The 27890-nt window shown below is 38.6% G+C and overlaps 1 protein-coding gene across 13 annotated transcripts in view; it reads right to left on the bottom strand.

The window, feature by feature from the left end:
- SPECC1L (sperm antigen with calponin homology and coiled-coil domains 1 like) overlaps positions 1 to 27890 on the bottom strand; it is a 114403-nt gene that overhangs the window by 29972 nt on the left and 56541 nt on the right. For 12 of the 13 annotated variants that reach the window (XM_073312791.1, XM_073312790.1, XM_073312799.1 and 9 more), the window contains 4 exons: positions 22230 to 22320; positions 18038 to 18121; positions 15702 to 15858; positions 7000 to 7102 (listed from right to left, as the gene is read on the bottom strand). In XM_073312791.1, coding sequence (XP_073168892.1) covers positions 7000 to 7102; positions 15702 to 15858; positions 18038 to 18121; positions 22230 to 22320 — 435 coding nt within the window. Of the gene's footprint in view, positions 1 to 6999; positions 7103 to 12182; positions 12526 to 15701; positions 15859 to 18037; positions 18122 to 22229; positions 22321 to 27890 lie in introns of those variants that run through there. The other variant, XM_073312801.1, reaches the window with a different exon arrangement.

The following is a 27890-nucleotide window of genomic DNA, read 5'->3' as shown; positions in this document are numbered from 1 at the left end:
CAGATACAAGAGCACAGCTCTGCTCTCAACTATAGCAGAAAAGAATCAGCAATAAATGCTAATCAGCATGTTCTTTAAAATGTCAAATGACCAGCTGAAAAGCGAGTTTTAAAGACATTAGCTTCCTGAGAATAGATATGAAATTTGCTGTCAAAATTTTTGAGATCACTAAATTCACAGGACAGCTTGTGAAAGAATTCAGAGTAGCAGCAGTGTTAGTCCGTATTCACAAAAAGAAAAGGAGTGCTTGTGGCACCTTAGAGACTAACAAATTTATTTGAGCATTCTTGTGAAAGAAGATTCTGGGAAAGCTTTTTAACAAGTTGCTATGTTAAGCATGAAAAGGAATTCCTTTCCAACAGGAAACAGTTTGCTCACTCCATTGTAACATCCAAGTAGCTTTGTTGTTAATTCTACTTGTGAGTCCTAGCATCTGACCTAGACAGACAGTATCTTGATGAGAAAGCACAATGTTTTCTTCTTTCTTCTTACATGTAGGTCACAGAAGTTAGAGGAAAAACTTGTATGCCTTTTTCTATTGCTATTTTTCTAAAATGGAAATAAAGGAACGTTAATGACTGCCATCTTCTGTCTGCATCTGAGCTGCTTTGGTGACAGAGTAATACTGAAGAATCCATACATTCTTAATTATTTTCTACACCTTAGAAGCTAGTAGTGACAGGGATGTATGCACACAAGGTCCAAGATACTGTGGAGTGCTGACCATGTAGTTTTTTTTGTTTAAAGTTGTTTATAATCTCTTTCTGGATTACAGAGTTTGTATTTAGTTTCCACATGAAATTATGTTAATAAATATTTATGCTTTTAAAAACACAACAGTCAAGGAAGGTAGAAGTTAAAGCCTTCATTGTAACATTAACTTATGCTCACTGCACATACTGTAACTGTTGACCTCCTTACAGATACCTCTGGACTTGCATACCTTAGCTGCCATCCTTTATTATCTTATTTGCCCGAATTAGATAGTAAGATCACATTTACAGTATTTAGACATGTAACTGGCTAACCAGTGTGCTATCAAGGCTCCATGTATTCTGAGGTCAGAGATCCACTCCAGAACTGTGCTCCAGAATCTAGGCTTTCATTAAAAAGATTAAATTTCTAGCCCTTAAAATTGAAGAAAACTTTAAATGTGAATAAATTGTAAGAAGGAACGTGCTCTTCCAAAATCTTTAGGCAGCCTGGGACAACAGGTCTGAGAGCTGTAAAATGCCCCCATTCCTGTACAGGACTTAACTCTGAGACCTACTTACGAAGATTTAAGCGTAACCATTAAATATTTTACTGATCATATGAGAAGAAACATCCTGAACCATACACTGGAATTACTTCTATTGATCACTGGGGTAAACTGGGAACCACTAATGCAAATGGAAAAAAATCTCTTCTAATTGAAACCAATGGGGGAACTATGGTTTACCATTGCATTTATCAGAGCTGGAATTTCCATGTAAATGGTACTTGCTAAAGTGATACAGACTCCAGAATGACAGCAAATGGCCAACTCATCTGTTCTTACATCTCATCTTAAAGAGGACTCCCTCCAGCAGCACACTTGCAGGGATCTAGTGGTTGCCACTTTTTGTATTATGTTTCTGGAGAGAAATTCTTTCATCTTCAAAAACAAACGGATAGTAAGAAATGGATTCAAATTCTATTGCCCCCTCCCCTCCAAAAAATATACTGAGTGAATAAGAGCTGTTCAATTATTGTTTTTATTCTATTCAGTGTGTCACTCCTTCCATCATTACTGTACACTGCTCAAGCTGCACAATGAATGAAATAGGGGAATTGTGGATAAAATAGTATGTGATCCTACCAAAAACTAACAATGTACTGATAAAGAGGCAGAGTTAAGACAGGAAGGGCAATCTTACATTGGTATTTCCTGGCTTGAGTGTTTCCTTTCGAACCCTAAAGGTTCTTTTAACAGTTTCTATGCATCACTTTCTAGTGTTCTTTATTTAAGACAAACTAAAAATCCATTATGTGGAATTACTTGCTAGACAGGAGCATGATGCTCTTCCTAGCACAACACAGTGTATCTGCATGTATAAGTTTTTAAAACCATTCTGTTCTATGGTGAAAATTCATTATGATTTGGATGCAATCAGAAAGGCACCTCAGCAAATGAGGGACTATATCCCAACAAACTGCAAGTTTCTACCACCTTCTACTAGGATAGTAAAAATGTTTTTTTAAAAGTTTCAAAGATAATTTCATAATGGCAAAAAAGTATTTTCCTCCACTCTTTGTACGCAAAGAATGGCACTATATTAGCAATGTAAGACATTCGCCGTAAGAGTCACAGGGCTCTGGAACACCCTCCTGCCCCGGTGTGAAACAGCCCAGCCTGTTCTCTATTAACACTTCCAGGGCACACTGCAGGGCTTATTTCTTTCATCTGGCCTTTGAAGAGAGGGAGGTGAGTTGATGTGAAGACTGATCTCTGAGGGTTTTAGTATTTGATCATGTGCTGCTGCTTGGTACAAAGGACCAGCTGATTGCATTGGATTTTGTTTTTGTAATTGGCAAGCTACTTAGAGCCCTTTGTATGGGCACTTTAAATAAAAAAATAAAATACAGACTGGATCTGGCTATTTTTGTCTGGTTAAGTTTGTCTAGTTCATCAGTTTATAGATACACAAACTCAACCATTCTCCACTTCGACTGGGACAAATCAGCCCTGGGGCTCCACAGAAAAAACTTCCAAAACAACCCCCCCCCCCAAAAAATATTATGCCTGGATCTATGCTCTCTACCAAACACAAGCAGCTGAAGTTATTTTAAATTTTCACACCCCCCCTTTTCAATGCCTGCTCTAGTTACAGGCAATCAACTTCACAACCTGGAAGGCTCTGGCCCATATTTATTTAATAGAAGAAACTATAGCTGTTTCAAAGGGGAAAAAGTATAAAAGATTTGAGAATGAGATTGGAGAAGCAGATTTTTGTTGACCGTTATGATGCTGGACTAAACAAACCTTTCCTAAAGTTAGCAGTGGCAAAAGACACAATAAGAAAATGCAGATTTATAGGGTCTGAATAATCATTTTTACTCTTATGCTAATGCTTTTAATTGAACACAAAAGAACTAAAAGTTCCTCTTTTACATTATCACAATAACTAATTCAACACACACAAATGGAAATTAAATCAGAAGAGACTATGCCTAACATTCTAATTTTTCCATCATAATCAGAAACACAGCAGCAGTTTTCAGATAAAGTATGATCTGGTCTAATTATACTATGCTACCGTGATCTTTGACACTGCAATAAGAAATCTTATAAAATTGAGATAATGCAGTTAGAATGAAAACAATAATAATTATACAGCATGATAAGAGATCTAGAAGGGTTTTTGTTTAATTATAAATCATGATTTAAAACCTTCAGCACAATTTAGAAGCTATATTGGATCATATTTGAAAGTTTTATTCTTTTAACCTAGAGTATGTGTGTTACTGAAAATTGTTTCAACTTTAATTATGCTAAACAGTGATTTTTAAGAGTGTAGCCATCTTAGTCTGTATCAGCAAAAACGACGAGTCCTTGTGGCACCTTAGAGACTAACAAGTTTATCTGGGCATAAGGTTTCGTGGGCTAAAACCCACTTCATCGGATGCATGGAGTGGAAAATACAGTAGCAGGTAAATATACATAGTACATAAAAGATGGAACTTGCCTTACCAACTGGGGGGTCAGTCTAATGAGACAATTCAATTAACAGTAGAATAACAAGGGAGGAAAAATCACTTTTGTGGAGGTAATGAGGATGGCCCATTACAAAAAGGTGTGAGTAACAGTAGGGGGAAATCAGTATGGGGAAATTAGGTTTTGTAATGACCCATCCACTCCCAGTCTTTATTCAGGCCTCATTTGATGGTGTCCCAAATTAATTCCAGTTCTGCAGTTTCATGTTTTTGAAGTTTTTTTGTTGAATTGCCACTTTTAAGTCTGTTATTGAGTAACCAGGTGTTTTTGGTTTTGTTTGTTTTGTAAAGATTTCTGAACACCTAATTAAGAGTTCCCCCTCTTCAACCTGGGGGTTATAAATCTTTGGGATCTATATCCTTGACAAAATTACCACAGTCTCTAGACAAATCTGGAAATTCCTGATGTGGAATATACATTTTTTTTATATTATAATGGGGAGAATCAGGAAAATAAATAGAAAGAATGACATTGGGTGGGTTAACATCTCTAAAATTTGTGGGATTTTGAATCAGATCAATTAGATTACACTGCAGCGTGAAAAAATCTCGTTTGTGATGTGCAGAGTTTTAAGGACCAACGGCAGTCACAACAAGACTATCCAAAGAAAGAAAATGTTCTCAAATTAAGTAGACAGAAGATGGGACAACAGAGATATGAAATCATCTGCCCAATAAGCAGCAATTACAAATATGTGCTTCCAACTCATGATCCTGTGGAAGCACGCAGCCGAAGTCAATGCCTCATTTGCTGTCTTGGCTTTACTTGACAAAGCCTTGGCTGGGATGATTTAGTTGGGGATTGGTCCTGCTTTGAGCAGGGGGTGGGACTAGATGACCTCCTGAGGTCCCTTCCAACCCTCATATTCTATGATTCTATCCCCTCTTTATATGTGCTATTCGTTTTAAATTTCTTCAGGACATCCAGAGCTTCTCCTTCCTAAATACAATTTTTCACTCTTTTTTGGCAGACATATGGCTGTACTGATTTCTGTGCTTTATTACCCCCCAACTTTCAAATCCCCCCTCAACTTATTTTTTTGGTCAGGCTTGTTATTACAAGTCTCCCACTAACTGACAACTTTACAAAAAAGTCTTGCAAATACTGAAAATACCCCCTTTTTAGAAGATGTGAAATCAGGCTGGGGTTTTCTTTAAAGACAAAAACCAAACAGGTCCAACAGGGGGAAAGGAATTTTTGCTCAGAAGTGGGGCTAGTATTACATTCTTTGAATATTAAGTGTTGGGAGGTTTTTTAAAGACGATTTTTATTCTCGCCATCCATTATTTATCTTTAAGTTACTACATAACGGACTTCACTCTATAAGGGGTGGTGGTGTAACTTTAAGGTTTTGTTTCCCAGAGACATCCTAATACTTATAAGGTATTGATAATGGGGCTGAGATGTCTGGATAATCTCTACTCATAGTGAGCACATTTCAGAATACATTTATAGCATTACAAAAAGCATAGCAGCAACACCCCACATGTACACCAGAATTGAATTTCAGGGGGATCTTGAAAAACAAATTTAATACAGTACAACAATTTAAAGAGAAATGATAAATGTGGATGTCTAAACAAAATACATTCTTCTGCGATAGCTAACTTAATATGTTCCAACAGTACTAGTCTGGCTCCTTCAGAAAGAGGTTTACGTAGCTCAGAGACATGAGATGATATAGCCCTGCAGCAGCAGCACATGCAGAGAGTCACGTAATAGCTGTCAGAGCAAGTACATGAGGTGTCATCCCTCCCTCCTCCTGTTACCACTTACAAGGGTCCATGTAGATTGGCTAAGCAGCTAGTCAACGTGCACAAGAGGATGGCCTTGTCTGTGTGCACAGCCAGAGAAGGAAAGGTCTTGAGTACTTTATAAAACTTTGTCCTGATAAATTAAGGATGCTGTCAGATGCATCTTTCATTTAGAGATAACAAGCTTCAGATATTTTTCCATTTAGACTTACAGGCTTTAAAGAAAAAGATCTAACATCCTGCCTTTTAAAAAAAAATGAGGAGGAAGGACCATTTCCATAAAGACACTTACACTCAGAAATAGCACAATTTGGTATCAGAGACATGCCACAGGAAGTGGAAGAGGGGCAGCTTGGGTTTATAGCACAAGACTCTCTATTGTACTGAGAGACGACTTTTCCTATGGATGGTCAACCATCCTGTTACGTGGCTTTCAGCTTCCTCCTGTGTTGTGAATTTCAAGTCACTGAAAGAGTGAAGTTTTTAAACTGAGGTCTGTGCTAGGAATTCAAAACACTTTCAATACAATTAACCAAACAAATACATCGTGGCTAGACTCTAACATCCTGGTTCAGTTTGCCGAAGTCTCTATTGTTTTGAAAAATTATGTAAACACAGGAGAAATGTGGGGAACTATCTTGTTAGTTCTTTCAGGTTCTGACAACATTAGGACTAATTGAAAAGAAAGCTGAAAATGCAGCAGAAAGCCAAATACAGTGTGTATGTGAAACAATGCAATCTCCAAAAAAGAAGGAACATGTCACTGTGAACAGTGATATTAAATGAAAGATCCTGAAAGATTCACCTAGGCTCATCCTACACTAGAAAATTAGGTTGGTTTAGCTACGACAGTCAGGGGTGTGAAAAGTCCACAACCCTGAGCGGCATTATTAAGCTGATCCAAGTCCCCATGTAAACAGCGCTAGGTCGACATAAGAATTCTTCTGTTGACATAACTACTGCCTCTCAGGGAGGTGGATCACCTACAGCAATGGAGAACCTCTCCCATCAGCAATGAAGCGCTACAGCAGAGTGCATTTTAAGTGTAGACACGTCCTTAGAACCTCACTGTTTACTTACTAATAATTAACTTTTAAACTCAAAAGTGTTACATTAGCTGTATTTGTCAGATGGAAATCTAGAGTGAACTCTGAATATCTGGATATTAAAGTCTTTATCAGCCTTAAATTATTACTCCTTTATCTGAGTTTCAAATGTGTAATATGTATGATAGTTGTTTTAAAAGTGCCTCAATGGAAGGTCAGATGGTTCTCTTAAAAAAAAACACAACCACCCCAAACCCCCCACATTTGCACTGTGCTGAAAAGTGACTAACTATTCATGCTAGTTAGGTTAGGACTTGTAGCATGTGTTCCTGTAAGAAAGTACAGCACATGCCAGTTTCATTGCGATCTATGCAGTGAACTGTGGAGCAATCTGGTTTGTGCCTTTGGCAGATTTTCATGTGTTGTAATAAGAGTGTGCAGTATTAAACAGCTTTGGAGTTACCTGATATCCTTCGGTTTTCTTCTGACACCACTTCAGCAAGGCATTTCTTTTGGAACCTCCATATTCTCTTGCAAGAGCAGATAAAGGGTCTTTCCTTTCTTCCCTGAGAGTAGAGGAAAAACAGTAAAGTTTTGATATCACACCACTTTTTGCAATAACTGTTAGCAAAGTGAGTACCCATCCCAGTGAGAAGAATAAGGCTCAAAATGCTGTCTGAAGGAGGAATATACCCAGTTAAGCCTGCAAAATTTTCCCTGTGAAGTGGGATCAAATCAATTGTTCCACCAGCAATCACTGTGCATACTGATCAGACAAAGACACTGATTGTGACTGTATTAAGACCTTTTGGTGTTTTCACCACTGGTGTCAGTCAGTTACCACTCACTTTAGGATTAATTTATTTTAAATTAAAGCCTCCTTTATATACAAACAAGATTTTTTCTAAGAGTTCATAATATTAAGCTAATGTGCTAGACTACACCACCACGCACCTGAACTATAAGCTAATTTAAACAACTTTAATTTGTGTTTTACAACAATGAACTGATGGTATCTCTTTTGCATCTCATGGCTGATTAGGCATATAACCTTGAAAGAGCAAGAAATTTGAATATTAATAGCACTCAATTACTGCTAACAAACTGTCTCAAGATCTGGAGCTTTCAGTAGGAGGGACATGCTCAAAGAGATAGTCTCACTGGTCTACTTTATATGCAGGCAATGTTTATTATTTACTTTACTTGTAATGGAATGGTGTCCAATTCCCAATAAGTGCTATTATAGATATAGGCCCCTCAGTATCCATAAGTAATGCATAATTTTTGGTATATTTAGGAATAAGACAAACATGGATACTGAAAGCCTTGAAAAATTGAGTTTGCCCACTCACCCAGGGAGAGGAAGGGTTTTTTGGCTGGGAGGCGGGAGGGGAAGAAATATTCATTTTTTCCCTATGATAAAGGTCAGGAGGAAAAACTGTTCCTGGGCTGGTATGTTTTCATGACAATTTTGAATTATAAATATTATACTTTTATTAATATTATAGTTTTATTAGACTAAAAATCACACTGCTCAAAATAGAAACTGCTACATTAATAGTGTTATTACTGAAATTCACATTTCTGTAGTTGCAGTAAGTCTTTCTGTAATAAAGGGTTTCTTATGCAACTAAAAGGGTTAGGTAGAAAAATCATGGAGCAGGTCCTCAAGGAATCCATTTTGAAGCACTGTGAGGAGAGGAAGGTGATCAGGAACAGTCAGCATGGATTCACCCAGGGCAAGTCATGCCTGACCAACCTGATTGCCTTCTATGATGAGATAAGTGACTCTGTGGATATGGGGAAAGCGGTGGACGTGATATATCTTGACTTTAGCAAAGCTTTTGATATGGTCTCCCACAGTATTCTTGCCAGCAAGTTAAAAGGTATGGATTGTATGAATGGACTATAAAGTAGATAGAAAGCTGGCTAGATTGTCAGGCTCAATGGGTAGTGGTCAACAGCTCGATGTCTTGTTGGCAGGCGGTATCAAGTGGAGTGCCCCAGGGGTCTGTCCTGGGGCCAGTTTTGTTCAGCATGGGGGAAGAGGTAGATATGCTGGAGGGTAGAGATAGGGTCCAGAGTGACCTAGACAAACTGGAGGATTGGACCAAAAGAAATCTTATGAGGTTCAACAAGGACAAGTGCAGAGTCCTGCACTTAGGATGGAAGAATCCCATGCACTGATACAGGCTCGGGACCGACCGACTAAGTGGCAGTTCTGCAGAAAAGGACCTGGGGATTACAGTGTACGAGAAGCTGGATATGAGTCAACAGTGTGCCCTTGTTACCAAGAAGGCTAACGGCATATCAGGCTGCACTAGTAGGAGCATTGCCAGCAGATCAAGGGAAGTGATTATTCCCCTTTATTCGGCACGGTGAGGCCACACCTGCAGTATTGTGTCCAGTTTTGGGGCCCCCACTACAGAAAGGATGTGGACAAATTGGAGAGTCCAGCGGAGGGCAACAAAAACCACTGGGAGCAGAAGCACATGATTTATGAGGAGAGGCTGAGGGAACTGGACTTGTTTAGTCTGCAGAAGAGAAGAGTGAGGGGGGATTTGATAGCAGCCTTCAACTACCTGCAGCGGGGTTCCAAAGAGCTAGGCTGTTCTCAGTGGTGGCAGATGACAGAACAAGGAGTAATGGTCTCAAGTTGTAGTGGGGGAGGTCTAGGTTAGATATTAGGAAAACTATTTCACTAGGAGGGTGGTGAAGCGCTGTAATGGGTTACCCAGGGAGGTGGTGGAATCTCCATCCCTGGAAGTTTTTAAGACCTGGCTTGACAAAGCCCTGGCTGGGATGCTTTAGTTGGGGTTGGTCCTGCTTTGAGCAGGGTGTTGAACTAGATGACCACCTGAGTTCTCTTCCAACCCTAATCTTCTATGATTCTATGAGGTGTTATGCATTCTAAGTAGCTTAATGAGCAGAAGTAGGGATATTTCAAAAAAGATTTTGCAGTTAATCCTAACGTTCTCTATTTAGAAGAAAAATAATGCTATGGCTAGCTAGTACTCTGTGCATGGTAAAGGAGGATTATTTTTAAATAATTCTATGCATATTTAAATAAGATTCTCAGATCCCCATGTCAGTACTACAAAAAATTACCCCTTCCAGACACCTGCCTTTCAAACACAGCTAGCGTATACTAATTATTTAATCCTTGGCTCTGTGTTCTTTAGGACCAGCCATTTCAACCCCAGCAGAAAATAATGTTCCAGTGGAACTCCTGCAGACATAGACCTGGTTTACACTAGAATTTTACATCAGTACAGCTATATCTCTCAGCGGTGTGAAGAATCCACACCCCTGAAAGAAGGAGCTACACTGACTTAATCCCTGGTGTAGACAGCATGAGGTAGACGGAGAAATTCTTTCATCGACCTAGCTTCTGTCTCTCAGTAAGGTGGATTAACAACTGTGATGGGAGAATTCCTCCCATTGGTGTAGGCAGTATCTACACTGAAGTGCTACAGTAGACAAGAGTAGACAAGCAGCTGAAATGTATCAATTTCACAAGCCTTGCTGGAAAAAAAAATCCTGAAATCTGAATTTCACAGAATTTCGTGCACTAATACCTCAGTACAAATTACTATTCTACATGACTTGACGATCTAATTTAATTCCACATGCCATGTAATAGTTCAATGAACTCTAGCTTCAGAAGAAACAAGATTATGCTCCAATGTCAAAATAATTATTTAAGAAAATGAGAGTTTCTTAGAATAGTCATTGTAATATCGAGTCCTAATGCAAAATTGTAAAGTTGTTCAGAATCAGGCAACTCAAATGCCAGACATTGGTATTAGAGAGACAAGATGGGTGAGATATATCTTTAATTGGACCAGCTTCTGTTGGTGACAGAGACAATCTTTCAAGCTTACACAGAGCTCTTCTTCAGGTTTGGGAAAGATACTCAGTGTCACAGCTAAATACAAGGTGGAACAGATTGTTTAGCACAAGTAGTCAACACACTTCAAGGGACCATTCAAGGTGAAGTGGCCCCTTGAAAAGTGAATAGTGCCTTGAAATGTGTTAGCTACTTATGCTAAACAAGAAAAGAAATAAGTATATTTAGACATAAATGCCAATCTCATGAAGAGTTATATTAAAGAAAACAACTTTCTTATATACACTGTATTTACTTTAGAACTAAGAGACAAACAGAATCAGACTCCAATACTGGGTCATATTTAACTTGATAGGCAAGCTAAGGAAAAGTAGTCTAGCTGAATTACTGTAAAACAGTTGTACAACTGGCTGAAAGACCACACTCAAAAGTGCAGTTATCAGTGGTTCAGTGTCAAACTGGGAGGACGTATCTAGTGGAGTCATAGAATCATAGAATATCAGAGTTGGAAGGGACCTCTGGAGGTCATCTAGTCCAACCCCCTGCCCAGAGCAGGACCAATTCCCAACTAAATCATCCCAGCCAGGGCTTTATCAAGCCTGACCTTAAAAACTTCTAAGGAAGGAGATTCCACCACCTCCCTAGGTAACGCATTCCAGTGTTTCACCACCTTCCTAGCGAAAAAGTTTTTCCTAATATCCAACCTAAATCTCCCCCACTGCAACTTAAGACCATTACTCCTTGTCCTGTCATCTGCTATCACTGAGAATAGTCTAGATCCATCCTCTTTGGATCCACCTTTCAGGTAGTTAAAAGCAGCTATCAAATCCCCCCTCATTCTTCTCTTCCGTAGACTAAACAATCCCAGTTCCCTCAGCCTCTCCTCATAAGTCATGTATTCCAGACCCCTAATAATTTTTGTTGCCCTTTGCTGGACACTCTCCAATTTTTCCACATCCTCCTTGTAGTGTGGGGCTCAAAACTGGACACAGTACTCCAGATGAGGCCTCACCAATGTCGAACAGAGGGGAACTATCACGTCCCTCAATCTGCTGGCAATGCCCCTACTTATACAGCCCAAAATGCCATTGGCCTTCTTGGCAACAAGGGCACACTGTTGACTCATATCCAGCTTCTCGTCCACTGTCACCCCTAGGTCCGTCTCTGCAGAACTGCTGCCTAGCCATTCGGTCCCTAGTCTGTAGCAGTGCATTGGATTCTTCCGTCCTAAGTGAAGGACTCTGCACTTGTCCTTGTTGAATCTCATCAGATTTCTTTTGGCCCAATCCTCCAATCTGGCTAGGTCCCTCTGTATCCTATCCCTACCCTCCAGCATATCTACCACTCCTCCCAGTTTAGTGTCATCCACAAACTTGCTGAGGGTGCAATCCACACCATCCTCCAGATCATTAATGAAGATATTGAACAAAACCGGCCCCAGGACCGACCCTTGGGGCACTCCACTTGATACCGGCTGTCAACTAGACATGGAGCCATTGATCACTACCCGTTGAGCCCGACAATCTAGCCAACTTTCTACCCACCTTGTAGTGCATCCATCCAGCCCATACTACTTTAACTTGCTGACAAGAATACTGTGGGAGACCGTGTCAAAAGCTTTGCTAAAGTCAAGGAATAACACGTCCACCACTTTCCCTTCATCCACAGAACCAGTTATCTCATCATAGAAGGCAATTAGATTAGTCAGGCATGACTTTCCCTTGGTGAATCCATGCTGACTGTTCCTGATCACTTTCCTCTCCTCTAAGTGCTTCAGAATTGATTCCTTGAGGACCTGCTCCATGATTTTTCTGGGGACTGAGGTGAGGCTGACTGGCCTGTAGTTTCCAGGATCCTCTTTCTTCCCTTTTTTAAAGATGGGCACTACGTTAGCCTTTTTCCAGTCTTCCATGACTTCCCCCGATCGCCATGAATTTTCAAAGATAATGGCCAATGGCTCTGCAATCACATCCGCCAATTCCTTTAGCACTCTCGGATGCAACACATCCGGCCCCATGGACTTGTGCACGTCCAGATTTTCAGATTTTCTAAATAGTCCCGAACCACTTCTTTCTTCACAGAGGGCTGGCCACCTCCTCCCCATGCTGTGCTGCCCAGTGCAGTAGTCTGGGAGCTGACCTTGTTCATGAAGACAGAGGCAAAAAAAGCATTGAGTACATTAGCTTTATCCACATCCTCTGTCGCTAGGTTGCCTCCCTCATTCAGTAAGGGGCCCACACTTTCCTTGGCTTTCTTCTTGTTGCCACTATTCCTGAAGAAACTCTTCTTGTTACTCTTAACATTTCTCGCTAGCTGCAACTCCAGGTGTGATTTAGCCTTCCTGATTTCACTCCTACATGCCCGAGCAATATCTTTATACTCATCCCTGGTCATATGTCCAATCTTCCACTTCTTGTAAGCCTCTTTTTTGTGTTTAAGATCAGCAAGGATTTCACTGTTAAGCCAAGCTGATCGCCTGCAATATTTACTGTTCTTTCTACACATGGAGATGGTTTGTCCCTGTAACCACAATAAGGATTCTTTAAAATACAACCAGCTCTCCTGGACTCCTTTCCCCCTCATGTTATTCCCGCAGGGGATCCTGCCCATCAGTTCCCGGAGGGAGTCAAAGTCTGCTTTTCTGAAGTCCAGGGTCTGTATTCTGCTTGCAGAGGTCAGTCCTGGGTCTGGTACTATTCAATATTTTCATTAGTGACTTGAATAAAAGTGGAGAGTATGCTTATAAAACTTGCATGTGACACCAAGCTGGGAGGGGTTGCAAGCACTTTACAGGACAGGATTAGAATCAAAACAACCTTGACCAATTGGAGAACTGGTCTGAAATCAACAAGATGAAATTCAATAAAGATAAGTGCAAAGTACTTCACTAAGGAAGGAAAAATAAAATGCACAATTACAAAATGGGGACTAACTGGTTAGGTGGTAGTACCGGGGGATACAGTGGATCACAAATTGAATATGAGGCAACAATGTGATGCTGTTGTCAAAAAGGCCAATATCATTCTGGGGTATATTAACAGAAGTGTTGTATATAAGAGACAGGAGGTAACTGTCTCATTCTATTCTGCACTGATGAGGCCTCAGCCAGAGTACTGTGTCCAATTCTGGGCACCAGACTTTAGGAAAGATGTGGACGTATTGATGGAGTCCAGAGGAAAGCAACAAAAACGTAAAAGATTTAGAAAACCTGACCTATAAGGTATGGTTAAACCATTAAGCATGTTTAGTCTTGAGAAAAGCAGCCTGAGGGGAGACCTGCTAACAGTCTTCAAATATGTTGAGGGGTGTTATAAAGAGGACTGTGACTAATTGTTCTCCATATCCACTGGAGGAGGGATAAGTAGTAATGGGGCTTAAATCTGTAGCAAAGGAGATTTAGGTTAGATATTAGGAAAAACCTAACTAGCAGGGTAGTTAAACTCTAGAATAGGTTTCCAAGGGAGACTATGGAATACCCATCATTGGAGATTTTTAAGAACAGGTTAAACAAACACCTGTCAGGGACGGTCTAGGTTGAGTTGGTCCTGCCTCAGTGCAAGCAGGGGGCTAGGCTTTACTTCTCAAAAAGTCTCTTCCAGCCCTACATTTCTATGACTCTATGCTGTTAGACTGGTGTCTTAAGGAATTAACTTTTCTCTGATATCTCCAGATCAGCACATGCTTTAGCAACCCACATTCTTGCTTAAGTTAATTAATTTGGAGTTTGTGTTTTCACACTAGAATGAAGATTATGCAATGCCACTATAATTTAAGAAAAGAATGGAGATAACGCCCTATAAGATTTGTGACAACATATAAGGAACCTGAGTCAAAATTCTCTTTTCCTGTTAAGCATGCTGGGTAGCCATGAGGGAACTGTACAGCCTGTTCCCAAATTCCAGTAAGGCACATGGTTTATATCAAGTTCTTACTGTTATGAAAACAGTGTGGAAGGAAACAAATGAAAATGAATTGTAGGGAGACAATGAGAAATGGATTGTGATTGATATAAATCTTAAAATGAATATCTTAGGCCAACTGTATTCCAAATCAAAGAACTGATTTATGGTTTCAGGTTGGAATCCAGGGGTTTATATTTATTGTGTAAATTTGCAAAGGCTGATTTTCTTAAAATCCTTATTTTAAATCCTATAACAAAATTTTGCAAGCGACGCACAACATATTAAAAACCCAACAGCAGCTCTCTTCTGAAGAGGATTCCCATGGGGCAATTATTTTTCATTATACTTGCCCTCCACTGCTCTAATAGCAGCAGGTTTTCTTCCTACAGGGCCGAGCACGCTACTTCATACTTACGCAGAGCAGTTGTGCTATTGTGATGGCCATTCTCCATCTATGCCTTATTTATAATCGCATGCTTTCATTGCAACTTTTGGTCTGCAAACAGTGCACGTGTAAATCTTCAGAGGTTAAGATTCATGTAGAAACGTTAGTGAAATTTTTACCCTTACTCAAAATCGAAATGTGGGACTGCCAATAAGAGGTCTGTTTCTTTAGTGTTATTTGTAAATTACCTGTAAATTAAATGGACAAACTGTACATAGGCATAGAACTTCACATAATCAATGACTAAAACTGGCATTATGCTGAAGTACGCCTCAATTAATCTCAGTGAAATCATTGCTCTGGATAATGTCCAGAGCAGCAAACAATTTCTCAGTGTTATAATGTATGTATTTATTTATTTGTCGATGAGACGTTTTACTGTCAGGTGATCTTGGGAAAAGTCATTTAACCTGTGGACCAGTTTCCCAACCTGTGAAATGTACTTAGCTCACGTGTGTTGTAAGACTTGATATTTAAAAAACCTTTTGAGTCCTTGTACAGAAGGCACGATAAAAATGAATATAAAAATATCAGCATCAGTAGGATGATTTATACCTTTGCCACATGCTCTACATGGAGCCAAATCTTAAATTAACGCAAAACTGAGGCTGGTTCAGAATGTTACAGGTCACTTGTTAAATGTAGTTTCTCACTACAAACACAACTTCAAAGCTCAGAGATCTGTCCTGGCTGTCTGTTGGTTTCCTGGTGGAGTTTTTAAGGTGTTCATATCGACCCATTAAGCCGTTAAGTGTCCTGGGACCTGTCTTCCCAAGACATCATGCCTTATGGTGCTACAAAGAGTCTACGCGAAGTTCCAGAGGTTACCAAAGAGCACTATTGCAAAGACAACAGTCAAACGTTGGTGTTTAATGCTCGGACTAAATTCTATGCTTGCATAGTATGGTGTTTCACAGCTCTGAAATTAATACTGGTTTAAAAACATACTGTGTAATAATGGGTTGTACCTTATTCGATTTCGTGTTGTAGGGGTGACAGATGCTGTAGGAGAGGAGGAGAGAGAGAGTTGTGGTGAGGTGGTTCCGATTGCCATGAGAGAGGCTGGAGATGCTCCGTCAGGTGCACTAATGTCCCGTTTGATTTCTTCACTACTTCGTCTAGACACTGAATGGGGGAAAATTCAAAAGCTCTAGAAACAAATATATAACCCCACATTAAGCAAGAAAAACACAAGCCTATATCATTTAATTCTTGATATTTCACCCTTAGTGAAGAATTTTAGGAAAGGAGTAAATTGCTAAAATTACCAAAGTTTTGTATGATTAAATTTTACCTGAAGCAAGGGCAATTTGCTGAGTGGATGACTTTATGCCATCTCTCTAACAGTCTTGGAATGTCTTGAGTAGGGGAGACATTACATAAAACCAAACGATTATATTTTCTTACGGTCCATGCAAAAGTAGTTATGAGGTTAGAATTTTGGTTTTTTTTATAATTTGTTTATAATTTATAATTTATTAAAAGTTCAGTAAAATAAAACAGGCACCTGAGTGAAAGTTGTCAGATGATGTGAAGAAGAAATCCTATTAGCTGTGATAGCTGGCCTTATCAGTAGTCAGAGGGAGATTCTTATTAACAATGAAAAGTACCCATGTAACACCCTGGAACAGTATGGACTGCTATAAGTTTGCCTGATGAAAATTTTAATTACAAAGTGACCAAGACGATCCGTTACTTTACACAGAAAGAAGCTAGAGTGATTTACCACAGGGCAAACAGTTTGCATTTCACCTGCTGGTACCAACACCACATCCTGAACGTATGTCAAAACTCAGAATGGCTGTGTAGTAGCATGTTCTTCTTCTATATAGAGTACTTTCTAATTAAATAAAAGTAGGGAAGCTGAGTTTTGCTTCCTAAACTTGCAAACAAGCTACTGATTGCATCTGTGCAAGACAGAAAAATATGAAGTGCTCCAAATACTTCCAGAGAGATTTAATTTCTATTGGTATCAGGGACTATGTTAATTTATAAATACTTTACACAGTAAATTAGGAAGACATTGAAATAAAAATTACAAAATATCAGTCTTTTGGATGGTTAAAAGACATCTGAAAATCCTGTTTTAAATACATTTTCTTACCTATGTCACAAGATTGAAAGCTTTAAAAATACAATTTACTTTTTACCATTTATACTATTTACTTGCTTTTCTACATCTCTCTCTCAACTTGGATGGTAAAAAGAACATATTCAGACCCACTTTTTGTTTGTATCCTGAACCACTTCCAGGTTCTCAGTGATGCAACATATGTGCTGCACATATTGCATGGGAAGATTTGTTTAAAAATATCCATTGGAATTTAAAAATAGGTACATGGTTTTATATTGTACTTAGGTTTGTTTTTATTAATCTAGGGTTTGGTTTTTGTTGTTACTTTTGTTTTTTTACTTCAAATTAGCATGGACTCTACTTTCTATATAAACTAAATGACACTGATACTGGTGGCCCATGTAAATATTTTCTGTTTTGGAAGCATAATTTTAAAAATGATTACAAACACATTCACTTCCCCTATATGGTTAGCACAAAGTTTGCATAGTGACATATAAAGGAGTACGTTTAAATGCTTTCTAGCAACCATTTCATGTATTAATGTATGATAATATGCTACCACAAAACCTAGCAGTCTCATATTTAAAACAAATAAGCTGGATGGAATTCTTTGCAATGGGAGAAGACCTATATATACACACCTAAAAAAGAATAATGAAAGGCATATTAAACTGCTGTCTATTAAATTAGCTAGATAAGGCAGAAGTCTGAGTGTACTGCCATTATTTTATCACTTAAAAAACTTGTATCCAAAAGGTAAAAACTAAAAACTAGTAACAAACATTTCTGCGTACCTTGCGAGTCAAAATTCTGTGCAACATTGAGAAGAACGGTTATAGAGCAATACTTATTTCCTGGATGGCTGAAGATGAGTCATGCATGAATCTTGGTTCTAGTGTATACGCACAACTATTAAAATATGCCATAGGAGGAAATTGTTCCACAGAGTTAAGCTGCTCAGTTCTGTTTGATCTAATAGGTCTGAATGTTTTATCAAGGGCTTTTATGTTTTTTTCATGTATAAATGTAAGATTAGACTTTGACATTTAAAAATAAACAATTCCAAATAAGCAAGTGGTGCTTGCATACATCAACTGCTAAGTGGTTATAGAATCTATCAGTCACAAGACAGAAATTCTCTCTAAAACCAGTAGATTGGGCATGTAACTACAGCACTGAAAAAAGGGGGTTCCTGCTTTTATCAGGCAACTAGATACAAGTTATTACCTGAAATAGATTTGGCACTTTCCATGGCAGGTACTCTTGGCAATGAGGCTGGTCTGCTGGTAGAGGAAGTTCTCAACAAATGTTCTTCTCAGAGGAAAAAAAAATAACCAGATGCGTCACTAAAGCAGATTTCAGTTGTAGGGATGCAATCAGTGCGGAGACCATGATGGTCATTTATGAATTATAGAATCAGTTCATCTAGCTTATTGTGTTAGATAACTGATTATATGTCTGCCTACAAGGAGGCCGAAGGTTTGTCCGTTACCATAAAGTTCACCATGGAGCCATCCTAACCATCCCTCCACAACACCACTTAATAGACTGCTGCCATGATTTGCTATAATGAAGCTTGTAAACACAAGGCTGGGCAAGAACCTCTGTCTTATGGAGTAGTTTTGGCGTGTGCTAAGTCAGGCAGTAGGAGGTGCTACTAAAGTAGATTGCGGCCATCCTCTATGGATAGGGCCCTACCAAATTCATGGCCATGAAAAACGCGTCATGAACTGTGAAATCTGGTCTTTTGTGTGCTTTTACCCTATACTACACAGATTTCACGGGGGAGACCAGCATTTCTCAAACTGGGGGTCCTGACCCGAAAAGGGGTTGTGCAGGGGGAAGGGAGGGTTTGCAAGGTTATTTTAGGAAGGTCACAGTATGGCCACCCTTACTTCTGGGCTGCTTTCAGAGCTGGGCGGCCAGAGGGCGGTCGCTGTTGGCCAGGCACCCAGCTCTGAAAGCAGCACCCACCAGCAGCAGTGCAGAAGTAAGGGTAGCAGTATCACAAACCACCTACAATAACCTTGTGAAAAAAAACACACCCCACCCCCATTCCTTTTTGGATCAGGACCCCTACAATTACAATGCTGTGAAATTTCAGATTTAAATATCTGAAATCATGAAATTTGCGATTTTTAACATCTTGTGACCATGAAATTGACTACAATGAACTATGAATTTGGTAGGCCCCTATCTATGGATTCAAATCCATCGTCGTCATAACAACACCTTTTATCATCCCATGCATAATAGTAAGAAACTGCTTTAAACACTAAAATGATGAAAGATTAGTTCTGCACACTGGCAGTCAATGAAAAATTAATTTCTTAAAAAGATAAATAGCAATAAAATGGATTTTGTATAAACATAAGCCCCATTTTGATCTAACTTTTAGATTAAAAAATAAATTTTAAATCAAATTCTTTAAAATGAGCACACAAAAGAAACCTGGTTAGAGAGTTATACAGCAATACATTGTTAATAAGTACATAAAATCCAAAGAGTCAGTAACTTTTGAAGAAAAAATGAACAGAAATGCTTTAAATATATAAATGAACCTAATTCATTAACAGAATATATTGGTATATATGAGCAACATAGATAGGTGTAAAAAATACGAATATATACATTTAAAAAGTAACAGATTTCTTACCTACCATGCCTAGCGTTCAGATCTGTGTCTCTCTCTGGTACAAGTTGATTATATTAAATGCATAAAACAATGTAAAGAATGCAGCTGCCTTTTTGAGCACTTAATATATTAAGGTTATTAACTCTTGCAGGAGAAACAAAGAACTCTGAACACAGGTCCTGGCAGGCAACAAGCCTTTCAGATTACTTTGAGAATGTATATATTTCTAATGTTTATGTCTACCCATGTATTTTGTTACAACAATTTAAGATGCAAAATCATTTACTTGGTAAGGCATTTCAATTTTACTTAAAAAAAAAATCAAAGTATTCTAAAAGTAAAACCCCCACTTTACTGAGCAAATAACCCCAATTTGCAGTCAACAAAAGTACAGAAAGAAGTCTGGCATATATAGACATAATTAAAGAGGAAATATACCGCTTGGAGTCATATGGGGATTATCTTGAGAAAACATCTACAAAAAAGCTCCCGAACAGGCATAAATCAGACAGCTACACCCAGCGTATGAAAACAATTCATTCTTACAGGAAGGGCACATTATGAATAGAGTTTGAGAGACAAAACAAAGTTACCAGAACAGGGAACTATTAGGAAATAGAGATATTAACTTGTTAACTTAATTCAGTTTTCTGTCCTGCTGTCAAAGCACCATTTCTTGAATATTGATAACATAGCAAAGAAAATGTAATTCATTTGCATGTGATAGCGTACCCTGTATTTTTAATCTTGAAACCATGGACAGTAATACAATAATTACAGACAAATGTCCTCTTTTAACGACTTTGGACAGTCCTCTGGGACAAAGTAGCATGACTTCATGTCATGGGTGCCATGTTGGCCTGGCTTTACACTGGACTTTAATATATTTTGGCACTTTTAAAGGCATGCATATCCTGATAGGAGGACATGGGATGGCTCTGTCAAAAATTCACACGAGCATGAACTCTACAGAATTCATACATGGGCGAGACAACCTTTTAAATTTTTTTACTAATTTACCAAAGACACACAAGGGAACATTGGAGCTCTGTGTTCCACTAACAGAGACCAAAAGTTTGGGAGACTATAACTAAGGCTATGTTTATGTCATGGAGATCATGGAAGTAATGGAATCTGAGACTTCCAGAGACCTCCCTGACATTCTCTGCTGCAGTCCGAGGAGCTGTGGGACTCTGGAGGTGGCAGCTAGAGGGGCACTGGCAGGGTTCCAGTGACAAGCGACAATGGGCCCCCTGCAAGGTTCTGGTGACAGACTCTTGAGGGGGCCCTCCTCAGGATTCCAGTAATGGGCGACAGCCTTGCGAGGAGGGAGTGGGAAGAGATGTCTCAGGTGAGTGGCTGGGAGTGTCCAGTTTTCTCTCTGGGAAATATGGTCACCTTGCAGCTCCCAGCTGCTGTGAGCGGAGGAAGGCCCCCATGCAGCTTTCAGATGCCGCGAGCAGAGGGGGAACCCCACAGCTCCCAGCCACCGAAAACCAAGGAGCCACAGCAGCAAAAGTCACGGACAGGTCACAGCTTCCGTGAATTTTTGTTTATTGCCCATGACATGTCCATGACTTTTACTAATAAAAACCATGACGAAAATCTTAGCTTTAACTATAACCCATGAAACAATGAACGAGGGAAGATACACACCTGGAAATTTCATTTAAATATAAATTATATAGTGTGTCAAATACTTGATGGGAGGAAACCAGTGTTTATGGTGAGGAATGCCCTGATGGGAATGGCTGAGGTAACCAATTCCAATGTACTAGCCTGTGTGTGGTACTAGTCTATAAAAATGAATTGTACTTACGGTAATTGACAAGGCTGTTGACAGTGAAACATTAGAATTCTGATATATTACAAGCTAAAGTTATCAGACTGAAAATGAAAGGAATGATCACAACTTAATAGCAGGTGCAAGCTGCATAAGTGAAGAGTTTCTAAAAGCTGTTTGCTGCACATTCAGGAGACAGAAACTACGTGGCTCATAAAAAAGGCCATCTACTGTCACAAGTTAGATCTGGAAGAGTTACATGTAAAACTGGCCAGTGTCAGTAAATGTTCATTCCACACAAATCAATTTGCCGTTAGTTACACGTTGCGCTTGTAGAAAAAGCTATATATTCTTTTCATGTCAAATTAACAATAAAAAGTCATAATGAAATATGACTACTAGGATTTCATTTATGAATCTGTTCTGAATAATTAATGTAATTTCAAGTAAACAATATTTAATTAAAACCACTCTGGCTATTGCAATCCATACAAACAAAAACTGAATCCTTTCAAGGGTCTTTATAAGTAAAGAAAAATATTCGGATGCTCAGGATCCCCTCAACCTTTTGAACTGGGATTATCTATGGAATGTGTTTAATAAACTTTGGCAACAATTTTTAAAGACAGATTAATTGTGCAAACAGCTACAACATTCAAAAAAGTACCAGGAATTATTTGTTTTGGGATATCAATTCTTGAACTGCAGTGAAAAAAATGTACATTTCTTGAGAATTAGTCTCTCTCCATGCATCTTTTTGATAACAGACATATATATTGAAATGCACCAAGGTTTTGTGTTTCAGCCTCTCTCTGAAATTCCTAGTTTTTGTGGGTCCAAGTCACACTCACTCAGTGTTTTTTTTTTTTTTTCTTACTGAGAAAAAATATAAAGGTGAAAGCACCACTACCCACTTTACTCTTTATATTAAAGATACCAATTACAAGCCAATGGTAGCATAAGTTTTACAAGAAGTAAAGCTAATGAAGTAGAACACATACCTTGAACAGGGATTTCTGCATAGCTTGGTCTTTTGTCTGACAAAGGTGTAAGGGGTTTGGAGGTTGATATTGGTCCACTTATAGAATGCCTCTGAAACAGCAAGATATCATATAGTAACATATTTAATTTGAAGATAAAGAGGAACCATCAAAATGGACTGTAAAGCAAGTAACCTCTAGTTTGAGGAGTTAATAACTGTATAAAGTCAGCTTAACAAAAAGAACCAGTACACTTATCGTGGTGTCAGAATGTGGCATAAATATATTCAGGTTGGCATAAGGCAACATGAAAAGAGAATTCATGCTCATTTTTGCTTCTGTGAGATAAATAAAGAAGGCAAATGTTACTTTTTCATCTGAGACCTGGTCTACACACAGACATTGCACCAGTTTAACTAAAACTGAAATATTAAACCAATGCAGCTGTGTGTATAAAATGTGGAAAGAGTCCACACACACAACTGCACTGGTTTAATATTGCACCTTTAGTTAAACTGGTGCAACTTCTACGTGTAGACAAGCCCTAAGTCTTACTGCCTGTGCATTTACATTATTCACACTAAGGTCCCATTTACCAAACGATAGTAGGTTTGACATAACAGGTACCAAGGAACTGAAAAATCAAATCAAAGAGTGATTTTTATTCAGAATGACAGTTTGGTTTGGTTAACACCTATTTAATTTGAAACACTCTACAAACAGCTGAAAGTAAATATCTTTGTTAAACATTTATCATACTTCATGATATCAATCTAATTACTTTTCGTATGAAGGTCCTCTGAATAGCAGTTCTACTCTGAAAGGTAACTATGTAAAATTAGCACAATTTTAACATATTTTTGGCCTTTGTGAATCCAGTGTCACATCTTTTTAGTGATACAAGTAAGTTCTCACTGCTCTTTACAGAGCCTACTTGACAAAAATTGAGCTGGATTTTTTATTTTTTCCTTCTTCAACTGAATTTACTAAATTCCAACCAGTTACACTTGTGGAAACTCACTGACAAAACAGTGGAACTCCAAAATGCCCTGTCTACACTCACTTTCAGAGTAGAGCTGCACTTTAATGTTGATTTTTGTGACATGCTGACTCCACTGTTAAGTACATAATCTTTTTCATAGTATACTGTTGTCAGGAGACCTCACGTTCCATTCAAGCACAGCCTTCTGGATACCATCATTGAGGAACTACAGCAACTACTTTCCTAATATTTTTCTTTGTAAGCATTTACATATTTTTAGCTGTAATGAAGCTTTACTCTCTGAAAAGAAGGAGAGCCAGCATTGTGTGATCCGATAGTGTTCCACAGATCACATGCAAACTATGTGTGGACTACTGTTTTGGAATCAATAGGCTATAATTGTGGAATTACATATTTGTTCTGAAATCTGGATTTTGCGTACAGCATGTTGCCATTCTACCACTACATGTCTGAATCTGCCTTGTTTCCAAAAGTGTCAATTTGCAGTATTTTCCAGTGAAGTAAACACACCTACTGGATGCACACACTATTCTTTCAGTAGTTGAATGAACTGTACAGTTTGATAATCATTCTCTACAGTCACCGAGACAGCAGTTAATTTACAGAGGGAATCAGGAAAGACTATTTGCATTATTTCCTGGAAAATTTAATTTGGTTTCAAAATATCTAACGCAAGTTATAGTATACCTTCATTATTTACTTCCCTTGTCCCTCTTAACTATCTGATCAGCCCACTAAAGAGTTCAAAATGAACACCCTGTCAACTTCCCATCTGGCCCATGCTAAGATAAGATGGCTAAACGAGTGGGCCCCCTTATCTTCAGGAGATTTAAAGGCTCAGGTGCTTCTCATGCCAAGTCATGTAGAGAAGCTAAACCCAAAGATAAGATAAAAAACACAAAAGAACAACCTTTAAGTATAGAGTTTGCAACATGTGCTTGCATACACAGGATTACCAGGCTACTTACTCTAGCGTGGCTCTCATATATAACAACCTTTTTGCACTGGCAAGAAAATGAGAAAACTGCCAATGTCCAGGAGTCTAACCCCCATAATATAGCAAGAGGAATTGTATTTCATCACTTCATTATCAGATTATGCTATAAAGATGGATATTTCTTTGTTTAAACATGCTGTCAACTGCAAATCAAGTACACCCTGGGAGAGCTATTTCTAATCCATGCATGAAATTGCTTCTGATAGCTAATTTTAAAAGCTAATGTTCTCCACTTATTCAGAAACTTTAACCATCATGTCAGAGTGAATTTCCCTATTTTACAAAGGAAAAGGAAATAACAGCTATAACTGAAAGAAAGGATAAAATTAAAAAAGAGGAATAAATACATTTTATTTTGGCTAGGCACTGTTTACTCAGATCGCACAGTCTCAACTCAATCAAGGCTTCCCACTGATGTCCTGGGGGCTATGCCTCTCCCAAATATTAAACATAATTGTACCTGGCCTGCCAAAATTGAGAAGCCAAAACTCTTGACAGTACAGCAGTAAGGATTGTAAGATTTAAACCTAAACCTGTCCCATATTTTTCTAAGATCCTCCACCCCTCACCTTCTTTAAAAACAAAAACAAACCCACCCCTCAAAGGGTTTGTTTTTAAACACTTTCCTCTACCAAGGATCATCAGGCAATCACCTGCTGCATTGCCTATCTTTGGGCTAGCCCTGTAAGCACTCCAGCACTCTTAGCATACAGCAGTGGTTTTCAAACTGGGTTATGCGAGCTCTCGTCAGGGGGTATGTGAGAAAAATCCTGTAATGGTGGACAACGCATTTTATTTAGTAAGACTTGGCAATCTAATCATAGGCATATTATGTCCCTATTTCAGATGAGGGTATGTATTAGACTGTATTATTTGGAAAGGGGTACACAGCCGAAAAAGTCTGAAAACCATTGGCATAGAGGATGAGGAAGACCTCCCTTTCCAATTCTACCATCCTCAAAGACTCCAAATTAGTGGAAACCTCCCCCACCTCCAGGAGAAAGCTCCTGCTAAAGCCTATGTAAACATGGAGCCTCGATAGTATTCCTATCCTGGAAGCAAGGGAACATAGCTCCAGACCGCCACCTACCCATGTTTCAATACTACTTCCCCAACCCCCAAGTTCTACTATGTACAGTACTTTAAAAACAAACATTCTTTGAGATAGGGTCAAATAAGTGACAGTCTTACTCAGCTGGTAATTTTCGGTATGTTAGTCATTTCTATTTGTCATAAAACAAGTTGGTTTGGTTTTCTGCTTTTTACTTCTGTTGGCACTTCAGAGCCAATACCATTATATCCAGCCATGTCTGCTCTAGCTAATTTCCCCTAGAATTTTCAATCATTCATACTACCTGTGTTTGCACTAGCGTAGCCAGGCCACAGACATTCTGCGAAATTTTAGGGGGAAATGGATCAACTGAATTATTTACCAGGTTCCAACCAGCAACATCTGCACTAGCCTACTAAGACAGTGACATGCAGCACAGATGTCACTAAGGGAATAATCTGCCCTGCAGAACCTTAATTACACATGATGAGGTGCAAGAAACAATTTTACTTGACTGAGCCTACGATGAGCATAAGGGATGGCGTTACACACTTTACTTGTAAACTAAACTCATTTGATATAGAATCAGACACTAGTATGGAACCTGACCCCCGCCCCGCCAAAAAAAAAACAAACCACCCCTAAGAAACCCCACAAAGTCACTGTTGGACTAGATTTGTCACTAGAACTGCGCTTTAAGTGTAACATTAACTGACTCCTACAAGCCAGTTCTGAGGAACTGGACATGTCAACAGTCAAAGCCCACAATACTAAAAACAAAATGTTATCAAAAGGACAAAAGGGATACACGTCTTCAATACAAACAATGAAGGGTGCACAGATGTGAGCCATAATATTAAATATTGATATAAAAGACTTTCTGCAATCTGTATTCTGTAGCTCCTATTGGTCACTTTTCAAACTACATTAAGAACTCGCAGGAGGAAAGGGGTGAGGATGTTAAAATCAGGCTCATTTGAATGAACTGTATAATGAAAGATGTCCACAGTCTTAAATAAACTGGACCTTCCATTCAGGGCTGTTCCCAAAACATAAAGGTATTTTATAAAAAAGTAAAATTATACTTGCTCTTTATATAAAAAATAAGTTTGATATAAATATACCAGATACTATATGGGAGTCAGCAAAATGTACATTCCTGTTTGCCAGCAAACGCGCAGGCTTATTCTAAACCACATTGGAGAGCTAAAACCAAAACTAAAAATGCCTAGAAAACATTAACAGCGGAGGGGAAAAGTATTATTGATATTTACTTTCAAATAGAAATACAGATTAATTTACCCCTGGAGTAAGGATGAATCTGGCCTAATATGTTTAACAAAAAAGTGGTCTCAGAATTAGAAATAAGATTTACTATGCTAAGAGAGGAACAGCAAGTACACAATCTCACTAATAATAAGAAAATTTAATGTCAGTTACTTTTTTCTGACATTTTCAGGCTGAAGGCAAAAGTTCTGCTAGATAGTAATGATCTCCTGCTTATTATCTGTTAGCATAAATAATTAAGTTAACAGTTTCAGACATCAAAAATCTAATTTTAAATGTTATGGTGTTGGTACTTTCTTAGGTTAATACAGAAATCCATCATGCAGAAAATAATTTGATTAAGTTAGGTTTCCTGGAAATCACCCAGGCTAGAACAATGGGAGTTACTAATCGATTCATAAAGAGAAATAGAAACATACATAATCCTTTAAAAAAGGAAAGTAATCTGTATGTACATAGGTTTTTCAATTTGAGAGGCAGAATGGTGATGGACTGAGTTAGCCCATTAACCTCCAAAGATTGTAGTTTAAATCCCTGGTGGAAATTGGTAAACATCGCTTAAACCATAATCCTGAGTACCTCAGGTTAGTTGTAAAAAGTGTGTGGGGAAGCCAGCACACATTACCAATCTCTGTCTGCTTATCTGTAAGTTATTATATATTTATATTACAGTAGAGCCTAATTACAGAGGGCCTAATCAGGACTGGGTCCCCTTTTGCTAGGTGCTGTACAAGCAGAGGCAGACATGGTCCCTGCAATGAAGAGCTTACACTCTAAGACCTTAATGCTATTAGTCCAGGTTCATGAGAATTACATATACAACATTTTAAAAAATAGTGCTTTCCAGGAAAAAAAAAAAAGGGAGAAAACTATGTATTCAGTTTTTCTCTTAACCCTGTTTTATCAGTTTTCTAGCTACTGAGAGAGAAATATACTACTCTTAATTCCCCATCGAAGGAGATATCTTCTTTTGTACTTTTACATTGAGTGCCTCACTCGGACACTGAGATGAAACCTGATCTACACATGGGAAATTTTGCAAAAATTCCCCATTATTGCCAGCACCAGTTCAGATAAATCCGTGGTAGGAGCCTTAGTGTAACGGGGCTGCCAGCTGTCAGTTAGACCTGCTTTGAGCTAGATGACCGTGATTACAATATAGGTAGCAAGTCAACTCTAGGGCTCCATTGTTGCAAACACCAGCAGAGAGGGAAAAAAAAGTTAGAAACTGAGGAATTTTTGCTATCACAGTTTAAGGAGTAACAGTGACAATCACAGAAATACTCCACTTTGACTAAATCTTATCGCTCTGCCTATGTGCTTTTCGGCTGAGGTGAAAATGGA

The sequence above is a fragment of the Lepidochelys kempii genome, chromosome 15 (assembly GCF_965140265.1).
Source record: "Lepidochelys kempii isolate rLepKem1 chromosome 15, rLepKem1.hap2, whole genome shotgun sequence".
NCBI lineage: Eukaryota > Metazoa > Chordata > Testudines > Cheloniidae > Lepidochelys > Lepidochelys kempii.
Note: the sequence above shows the minus strand (reverse complement) of the source record. Positions and strands in the feature narration are given on the sequence as shown.